Source organism: Pinus tabuliformis, chromosome 9 (assembly GCF_031772625.1).
Source record: "Pinus tabuliformis cultivar Carrire ecotype Pingquan chromosome 9, CPIR1, whole genome shotgun sequence".
Classification (NCBI taxonomy): domain Eukaryota; kingdom Viridiplantae; phylum Streptophyta; class Pinopsida; order Pinales; family Pinaceae; genus Pinus; species Pinus tabuliformis.
In genome coordinates, this window is record NC_142307.1 from 1,918,055,107 (window position 1) to 1,918,065,279 (window position 10,173).

The 10,173-nt window shown below is 34.4% G+C and overlaps 1 protein-coding gene across 2 annotated transcripts; it reads left to right on the forward strand.

Annotated features, from left to right (window-relative positions):
* The first annotated feature begins 3,103 nt into the window (after window positions 1-3,103).
* On the forward strand, window positions 3,104-6,965 carry LOC149156599 (G2/mitotic-specific cyclin S13-7-like). 2 transcript variants are annotated; one of them, XM_089445054.1, is made up of 13 exons: window positions 3,104-3,234; window positions 3,502-3,642; window positions 3,743-3,806; window positions 3,901-4,033; window positions 4,206-4,263; window positions 4,529-4,783; window positions 4,983-5,099; window positions 5,196-5,285; window positions 5,376-5,537; window positions 5,711-5,770; window positions 5,869-5,967; window positions 6,103-6,281; window positions 6,495-6,965. In XM_089445054.1, the coding sequence occupies exons 2-13, from the start codon at window positions 3,631-3,633 to the stop codon at window positions 6,652-6,654; spliced, it is 1,389 nt and encodes a 462-aa protein (XP_089301180.1). In that variant the 5' UTR covers window positions 3,104-3,234; window positions 3,502-3,630; the 3' UTR covers window positions 6,655-6,965. The 2 variants fall into 2 exon arrangements, with proteins under 2 accessions (XP_089301180.1, XP_089301181.1); XM_089445055.1 differs by having other exon boundaries at window positions 3,169-3,303.
* Window positions 6,966-10,173: the final 3,208 nt, after the last annotated feature.

Sequence of the window (10,173 nt, forward strand, 5' to 3'; positions counted from 1 at the left end):
TTCAAAACCTAGTAATAGGTATTGTTCTAAGAGACCTTGAATTCTGACGAATGTTATTGGTTTGAACAAGAAAGTGGTAGGGGGTTAAGAAGAGGAATTTGATTTCTTTTCACTGTCAAGATTGGCTATATGTAGCTTCCCTTATATTTTTGAAGCGATATGGAATGCTTACTTTAAGGAAGTAAAATAGAATAGTTCCAACTCCTTCCTTGAATGTGACAATAACCCATCCATGAGTTTAACATGGAGAGTATCTTTGAAGTCTCTTACCACAAGGTCAATGGATGTGTTATTGAAGACGTTAATACAGAGTTGAATAGGGTATCCAAATTTTGTCAAAGTTGTCGCTACTTAGCCAATAAAGCATCATGGTACCTTGATGGGTATAACATCTTGCAAACAAAATCCTTGAAGTCTATCAAAATGATGCACACTACCAAAATTGGGGCATTGGCTTGTCACCATGCGAAGTCCTAGCCCTTCACATGAACTTAAACAACCATATTAAATCTAGTTTTCTTATATTGAGTTCAACTAGGTTTCGAAATAAACTTTATAATTGATATCCAAGAATCGATCTTATTGTTGGTGAATAATGGATTGAATTTGAGGTTTTTACTAGACTTGTTTATTGAAATGAGTAGTTGGGAGATAGTCACCACATCATGCATCATTTTAGCTTGGTGTTAATGTTCTTATTGGGCATATTATTATTGTCAGGTAATGAGGGTGTCTAGCAATAGGCATTGTTAGTCCTACATTTGTTTAAGAAAGATTTATATGAAGAGGGAGTTTTGGAAGTATTTGGAGCCATTAATGTATTTATGGGGAAATATTTTTTCTTGTATAGAGAAATATAGAACACCAACCTAGATCCATCTTAACTTCGAATCTACCAAGCGCTAAGAGGGATTAAATCTATTTTCATTGAGCCAGAGGCCGTCTATAGCCCAATATGGAAGAGATGTGTAAGCTTTAGATGTAATGTAAGAAAGATTGTATGCCAACATATTTTAAATATTTTATTTTAATTTATTTATAACATTTTTTAACTTAAATCTAAAAGCAAAAAGATATGGGGAGATGTAATGGTGTAAAATAATAATTTTGTAACTATATTTAAATTTAGTTAATAAGCACATAAAAACTTAATACTTATAATAAACTTATTATATAATAAGATTCTTAATAGTTGATATTCATCCCCATTTTACCTGATTTTAATTTATAAAAGAAAAATTAACAAACAAAAATTAATAAATTGGAAAAATATAAAGTACAAAACCATGGGCAAAAACTAATAGATTAAATAAATATAAAGTACAAAATCATTGGTTATAAGGCTATAACACTTTTCTCAAAAGCTACTTTAACATAGTTAAATCCAATGACTAGAAATGAATGGTTTAGGGTAGTTAACTTTGACTATCAAAATTTACATGGTAATAATTTATTATGTAAAATATGTGTGGTCCATTATATATATATATATATGACTTTAACAATAATTATAGTAAATAATCAAGTTGTTTTTTAAGTGTGATTTTTTGAGAAAAAAGTCCAGTTTATTTTGGATCTAATTTGTCTAGAATTGGATAGGGATTCATTGAAATCACAAGTTTGATGGGTGAACTATGTACAATCTAAATACCCCATAAATTTTTCAAGTTGTTAAAAAACTAGTTTAAACAAGACAAATCAAGATTTCACCGGCATAGTTTAACTTATAGACGAAATAGTCTCTTGAATTATTCAGATTAAACAATTTAAAATCAAATTTCTCTGTCGGATTTTGATTAAAATTAACCAGAAAAATGGTCGTTCAAAAAACCATTTCGTCTATAAGTTAGACTACGCCCCAAAAACTCCAAAGAATCGCACTTGATAACTTCCTAAATAATATATATGTAAGTACCTTAGGTGTTTTTGAGGGTGCATAATCTATTTATGTATCCAAAAATGTATTTTAAACTTCAAAAAATTACAATATTGCTAGAAATTGTATCCCAAGATTCTGGCCAAAAAGTAATTTCCTCTATTAGTTAAATTGCACCAAATTAAATTTAAAATAATAATTAATTTATATTAATTTACAAGTTTAAATTTAAACAATTAATAATTAATAATTTAAAAATAAAAAATATTTATTTATTTATTTCAAATTTCTCAACATAAATTACTATTAATATATTATAGTCTCATACAGCAATGTGGTGTCTCGCTTGGTGCGACCTTAAATAATAATAATAATAATAATTTATAAAAAATAATATATTAAATATATTTGAGAGATGAAATAAAAACTAAAATTATATTATTCTAAAAACCAACTTAGATCTATCTTAACTTCCCATATACTAGAGGGATCAAATTTCATGAGATACAAACTTCTTTTAAAGTGAAAAGGGATTTGATCCCTTTGAACACTTGGTAGATCCAAAATTAAAATGGATCTAGGCTAGTTTAATTATTAATTATAATTATAATAATAAATATAACTATTTATTTAATTTTATTTTTATGTAATTTGACAAAGTCAAAATATTTAATAAAACAAGATAAAACATTATATTACATCTCTTCTTTACTAAACACAATAAAAAAAATGCAATTAATAAAAAATAATAATAATAATAACAACATTTTTTTTTTTCAGTGAGGGAGAGAATCCCCGCTGAAGAATCATAATACATCTTATATTGCCGAAGCGAGCAGATTTATCATACAATATCGCCAAAACAAGCAGAATATGTCATCATCCATCACATAACGTCATCATGAACAAGCAGAATAATAAAAATTCTTTTCTAACTTAAACATTATTTCATTAATTTAAAATAATATTTCTATTGTAATTATTTTAAAAAACTACCAATTACCATTTTAATATATTTATTGTAATTATTTGAAAAAATACCAATTACCATTTTCATTATTTAAATGGAAACAATTAAATTCTTATAACGTTTACAGTTAATTATCATTTTATCCTAAAGCACCCTGCAAATTCACCAGCCGCGTGTCATTAAAGCCGCGTGGAAAAAAGCCGTTAGAGAAATAGCCGTTGGGTTGAAAACATATGTTGCCGTTGGACTTTCAATTCAAATTCAGTGCTTTCCTCGTTCTTCTTCAAAGTTAAATCTCGAGGGTTGATTTCATTCATTCATACACTTTTCTACCACATCAGAGATTCAGCAGAGCGCTTTCGGACCGAGCTAAAGGAAGACAACACAGGTTTGTCATCTGCCCTGCCATGGTTATTAGGTTTTTCCTCTGCCCTGCCATGGACATTGGACTTATTAGGTTTGTACTCTGCCCTGCCATGGATATGTAGATTTCTCTGTGTCTAATGATATTTAGCTTTCTGTAAAATGGAAATGAGTCAGAGATACTGCTATTAGAAGATCAGTCTTTCGGTATGTAGTCTGTTTTACATTATATGTGTGATTATTTTGAATGTGAGCTCATTAAATAACCCTGTGATTTTCATTTTGTAATCAGTCTCATATGGCAAGACGAGTTTTGGGAGAATCTCTGGTATCGGTGAGACCAGGGTAACCCTGCTTTTGCTGCACTCAAGATCCGCTGAAGCAAACCGGACTACCGAATTCCAGCAGCCTCAAAACGATCATGTTTGCCAAGGTAGGGTTAATTTTCTTTTAACTTTTAGTTCGATTCAGGGAAATGTGAAAGAAAGACATTATTATGTTTCTGATTTTGTGTTGGGTACTTTTGAGTGCAGGAACAACCCCGCCGCCAGATTGACAACAGGCGCAACGTTACCAAGCCAGCTGCGGCAACAAAGGGTAAATGTGTATCTTGAAAACTTCCAAGACTTTGAAGCGCTAGATTAGGTCTCCTGGGCCGTGTTCTCTAAATGCTATGGATGCAAAATTGCAGGTCCTGCAATGGCGGCTCCCAACCAGAAGGCGCTGCAAGCCAACAACAACAATAGGAGGGCCTTGGGAGACATTGGCAATCTAGTGGGAGCTCTGAACACCAAATGCAATATCAACAAAGATGGGGTCACAGAGTATGTAGTTTGATGTTATTAACTTATTTATGAGGGCATATGCAGTAAATCAATCCCTTGTCACTAGTCTTTCTGCAGCTTGCTTTCTGTTTTTGCAATTTCCTTGCTGTTCTATTTATTGGCGTCTGCCTCAAATATTTGGTCCTAAACCTGTCGATTTACTGATTACCAGGAGGTCACGAGTAAACTTGGTTGTCAATGCCAACAAGGGAGCCAGTTCCAGCACTCAGGTAAGTTTAATCAGAACATACTATGCAATCCTGAAAGATTGTTTTCTAGTAGAACTGTTGAACATAGAGTCTAGGGTTTTTTAAAGGAACAATCTGTAAATTGGCAGAACTACAAGGCTAGACCTCCTAGGTGATCCACCTGTTTTCTCGATCTTACTCCCAAGTATTCTGTTCTTCAGGACCTGTTTCGATGGTTGCTTTGCTTTTTAGTCTGGGGATCCTATTCTGTTCTCTATTTTCTCACCCTTTTGCAATTTGATTCCAGCAATCCCAAGCAGAGACTATTGTTGTGAGGGCCGAAGCAAGAGCGGAGGCAGGAGTAGTCTGGGGAAACAAACAGAGGCGTACGACCAGAAAGAAGGCTCAATATGCCACTGGTACGGAGAAGGATACTGCCATTTCCGTCAGTGATAGCGTAGACTTGAGTGCACAAGAAGGTGATTTAAAAACACCTAGCCGACTCAAAGCAAGGAAATCCAGAGCACTATCTCTGACTGCAACACTAACAGCTCGAAGCGAGGTCTGTCTTATTGCCGCTTTATACGTTTGATTAGATCTCTGATGCTGGTTCTCTGTTCAGCGATAGTTCAAATCTAAATATACTAACCAATGGAGTAGCCACAGGCCACAACCATACACTGGCAGGTTTTACAGATTTGTGTTTGTGTGTGATGTAAGTGGAATGAAATTGATTACTAATCTTGACAAGGCTATTTCAGGATGTATGGAGGGACTTTGAAGAGGTTATCCCAAACATTGATAATGGAGATCTTGAAAACCAGTTGGCAGTTGTTGAGTATGTTGAAGACATATACAAGTTCTACCGGAAGATTGAGGTATGTCTCACTATCAGATTGCATTTTTTTTGAATGTGAAGGTGAATTTTTTTATTTTCTTTTCAAGTAAAAAGTGGCCATCCCCTGTATGTCCAGAACATGAGCTGTGTACCTCCCGATTATATGACAAGGCAAGTTGAAATCAATGAGAAGATGAGGGCAATCCTGATTGATTGGTTGATAGAGGTATGAATTTGTTCCTATGCTGGTTCTAGTTGTTTTCAACCTTAGATCTAGCTTTAGATGCGCTGAAATTTGAAATCTTAAATTTGCCAGGTGCATCTGAAATTTGAACTAATGCCAGAGACATTGTATCTCACTGTGAACATCATTGATCGATACCTTTCTATTGAGACTGTCACAAGGAAGAACTTACAATTATTGGGTATCACTGCAATGTTGTTAGCTTGCAAATATGAAGAAATCTGGGCTCCAGAGGTATGTGACTTACTGAATACTGACATCCACAAGGATGGGTATAATGTGACCTTTACACGGTTACACACACACACTATTAATATGGGAACAACAATCTTTTCTCCTGGAGAAGAATATCCTTTTTGTTTGAACGCCTAACAGAATATTTAAGAACTGATTCATACTTGCTACAGATCAATGACTTTGTATGCATCTCTGCAAAAGAATACGCATCAGAACAGTTAGTGTCCATGGTAATTAACTCCAGCCAATATCTTTGTTTTTTCATTGGATTACGACATAGTCTCCAATGGTGCAGTTTGACTGATAAATTGATAATAATGCTTGGCAGGAACATACAATATTAAATCAACTGAAATTCAATCTTACAGTTCCTACTCCATATGTATTCCTCGTCAGGTTTTTGAAGGCAGCTGGTTCCGACAAAGAGGTAAGTCCCGCTTCTTTTTTTTCTATTGTTGGATGGTCATCTGCTGTACTGATCAAACCTGCTTTCCGATAGATGTCTTTTTTTTATTGTATTCCTGATAATCCTCTGCTATACTGATAAGTCAAAATGCCTCAGATGGAAAATCTGGCATTCTATTTGGTTGACCTGTCATTGCTTCATTACATAATGATCAAATACAGTCCATCCATGCTTGCTGCTGCTGCTGTCTACACTGCTCAATGCACTCTAAAGAAGAGTTCAGCTTGGAGTAAAACACTTATCCTTCACACCGGCTACTCTGAAGCAGACCTCAAGTAAGTCTTCTAGTTTTTAAGGCGTCGTGCTTTTAATGAGTTTAACCTTCTAAAGGTTGCCTACTTCTAGACATCATAGGTTTCTTAATCAATTATAGGTAGGAAATCTGTTATAATGTTATATGTCGAGCATGGTGTGTCTGTCTGGGCCCCGGTACATTTACTTAACTCTGTACAATGTGAGGTACTGACATATTATTTGACCTGTTCCAGAGAATGCGCACACTACATGGTTAACTTCCACCTGAATGCAGGAGGAAGTAAGCTGAGAGTTGTTCATAAAAAGTATTCAGATCCATATTTTGGCTGTGTTGCTTTTCTAAGCCCTGCCAACTTACCAGTTGATGACAGCTGCAGCTCCAACATCCGATGAAGTTTGTCTTTTCTTCCAAGTTGATTGAAAAGTTGAAAACCTACCACTGGTGGCGCCGTTCCCAGAAAGTTTTGGGTTATGTTATGTAAATAGCCCTTGACAAAACATATGTAAATTTATAGTTGAAATTTTCCATACCTCGTGAAATTCATCAATACTGGACATTTTCACTAGCAGACTGAATGCTAGGTCTTTGAATATTCTGGTGACATCCTCAGACTTCTGAGTGTCTAAGCAAATATGGTTTTATTTATCGGATACATTTTGTTTTTTTGAAGAAGGCGGGCGATCATTTTACATTTTTTAGTTGATGGGCTTTGAGTACGTCTCGGTAATTTTTTACTTATGATATTTCCATATGTAAGTAGATCTGTAGTTCAAATATAATTTTGCCAAAATATAAATTTAAGTAGGCTACTGCTTCAACCTTATGGTATTACTGGTATTCTATGTTAATTTTTCTGCAGTTTAGCTTGGAACATGAGCCCCTGTAGAATGATAGTCTTGAACATAATCATATTCTTCAAATATATATAATTCATCATTTTACATCTTTTGTTAATGGGCTTTGAGTACGTCTCAATAAATTTGTATTTATGATTTTTCCATATGTAAATAGATCATTTTACATTTTTTTGTTGATGGGCTTTGAGTACATCTCAGTAGTTTTTTATTTCTGATATTTCCATATGTAAGTAGACCTGTAGTTCAAATATAATTTTGTCAAAATTTAAATTTAAGTGGACTACTGCTTCAACCTTATGGCATTACTGGTATTCTATGTTAATTTTTCTGCAGCACGTCTCAGTAATTTTTTATTTATGATATTTCCATATGTAAGTAGACCTGTAGTTCAAATGTAATTTTGTCAAAATTTAAATTTAAGTAGACTACTGCTTCAACCTTATGGCATTACTGGTATTCTATGTTAATTTTTCTGCAGTTTAGCTTGGAACATGAGCCCCTGTATAGTTTGATGGGCTTTGAGTACGTCTCAATAAATTTGTATTTATGATTTTTCCATATGTAAATAGACCTGTATTCAAATATAATTTCGCCAACATTTAATTTTAAATATGCTATTGCTTCAACCTTGTGTCATTGCTGGTATTCTATGTCAATTTTCATGCAGTTTAGCTTGGAACATGAGACCCTGTAGAATGATAGTCTTGAACATCAGATCGGCCATAGGGCATCCAATGCCTTGTATCTGTGGCTGATAGATTATAGTTGATAGATTGTCTATTGATTCACTTTCTAGCAGTTGCGATATAATTTCTATATTAGCAGATTGGAACTAATCTACATTTTTTGCAGTATACCTGAGTGTGCGATTTAGAGGGTTTATGATAATTTAGTAGGAGAGAAGAAGGGATCGGTACGAGTGATCACCAATCTATTGAAACAACAAACATGCAGTGAACATGGTACGAGTGATCACCAATCTATTGAAACAACAAACATGCAGTGAACATGCCCTTGTGGATCACATGTCAGGAGTGGTAAAATGTTTGCTTCAACCTTGTGTCATTGCTGGTATTCTATGTTAATTTTAATGCTTGGAACATGAGACCCTGTAGAATGATAATCTTGAACATCAGATCAGCCATAGGGCATCCAATGCTCTGTATCTGTGGCTGATAGATTATTGTCTATTGATTCACTTTCTAGCAGTTGCGATATAATTTCTATATTAGCAGATTGGAACTAATCTACATTTTTTGCAGTATACCTGAGTGTGTGATTTAGAGGGTTTATGATAATTTAGTAGGAGAGAAGAATGGATCGGTACGAGTGATCACCAATCTATTGAAACAAAAAACATGCAGTCAACATGCCCTTGTGGATCACATGGTAAAATGTTTTCCAGAACTTTAGTGTATTACAGCATTAAGTTTTTGGTAACTTTTACAATAACAAAATAGTTGTGGATTGATTGTTGTTGCATGACAACTTTGTAGACTTGTGCTAGTTTAATAGGATCTAGAAATGGATGGGTGAATGAGTTGGATTGCAGCATAGTTAAATAAAGCTCGATGAGTTATGCCACAAGACCAACAAATAATGATTTTAATGATTGGTCACAAAGTGTGACTGTTGCATGAATTGAACGGTGACTTGAAAATGACCTCATTTCAACAGGCCCGTGTGAATTATGTGTTGCATGAATTGAATGGTGACTTGAAAATGACCTCATTTCAAGTTATATGTTGGCAGTAACTTTTACAGTTATAAAATACTCATGGATTGATTGCTGTTGCATGAAGGAAAATCATGACTTGGACCAATCACATTGAAAGAATACTTCACAAAAGCCAAAATGTAATCAAGACCCGTGCCCTTTTAATGGGAGCAAATTGTGCTATTTTAGTGGGTAAATGAGATGGATTGCAACATAGTTAACTAAAGCTCGGTGAGTTGTGTAGGCCACAAAATACTTATGGAAATCGGCACGAAGTGATTGTTGCATAAGTTGAATGGTGACTTGAAAATGACCTCATTTCAACAGGCCCGTGTGAACCATGTGTCAAAAGTGGTAAGTTATATGTTGGCAGTAACTTTTACAGTTATAAAATACTTACAGATTGATTGCTGTTGCATGAAAACAAATTATGACCCATCACATTGAAAGAATACCTCATGAAAGCCAAAATGTAATCAAGACTCAGGTCTCTTAGTGCTAGTTATTCCAGTGATGTGTTTGGAGGGTTTGTGCTATTTTAATAAGAGTAAATTATGTTATTTTTGATGGATTGCAACATAACTAAAGCTCGATGAGTTGTGTCACAAAATACGTATGGATTGGTCACAAAGTTATTGTTGCATGAATAGAATGGTGACTTGAGAATGATCTCATTTCAACAGGTCCAAGAGTGGTAAGTTATATGTTGGCAGTAACTTTTACAGTTCCAAGAGTGGTAAGTTATATGTTGGCAGTAACTTTTACGAATTGTTCTGTTGCGTGAAAACAAATTATGACATGGACTAATAAGACTCCGGTCTCTTAGTGCTAGTACTGCAGCGATGTGTTTGGAGGGTTTGTGTTATTTTAACGGGAGCAAATCGTTTAATGTGACATTGATTTGGATTGCAACATTGTTGCTGCACGAGACAAGTTGTGACAATGTTACAAGTGGTAAAAAATTTAAATTTCATGGAGTGCAAGATTTATCATAATTAATGTTTCAAAAAACTTTAGATATAGAACACACTTAGGCTTCGAAGGCTTGGAAACACAGAATAGGAGAAGCAAAATCACATTTCCAGGAAATCAGATTCAAACACAACCGCTTATAGGCTGGCAAATCAGCTCTATCTCTGGAACCTGGCTCCATTCTTTATGAGAATTATATTGACAGCCAAGGTATATGTTCCAACAACACCTGGCTCCATTCTTTATGAGAATTATATTGACAGCCAGCCAAGGTATATCTTCCAGCTTTTTTTTCAGCACGAAAAAAGCTATATAGTTATATTATATTAACCAAAACAGGAATGTACAGCAATATAGATATGGGG

Coding starts and splice junctions, on each gene's coding strand:
- LOC149156599 (XM_089445054.1), top strand. Junction 5,100..5,195: donor AGTTCTACCGGAAGATTGAG/GTATGTCTCACT, acceptor CTGTATGTCCAG/AACATGAGCTGTGTACCTCC. Junction 5,286..5,375: donor TGATTGATTGGTTGATAGAG/GTATGAATTTGT, acceptor TAAATTTGCCAG/GTGCATCTGAAATTTGAACT.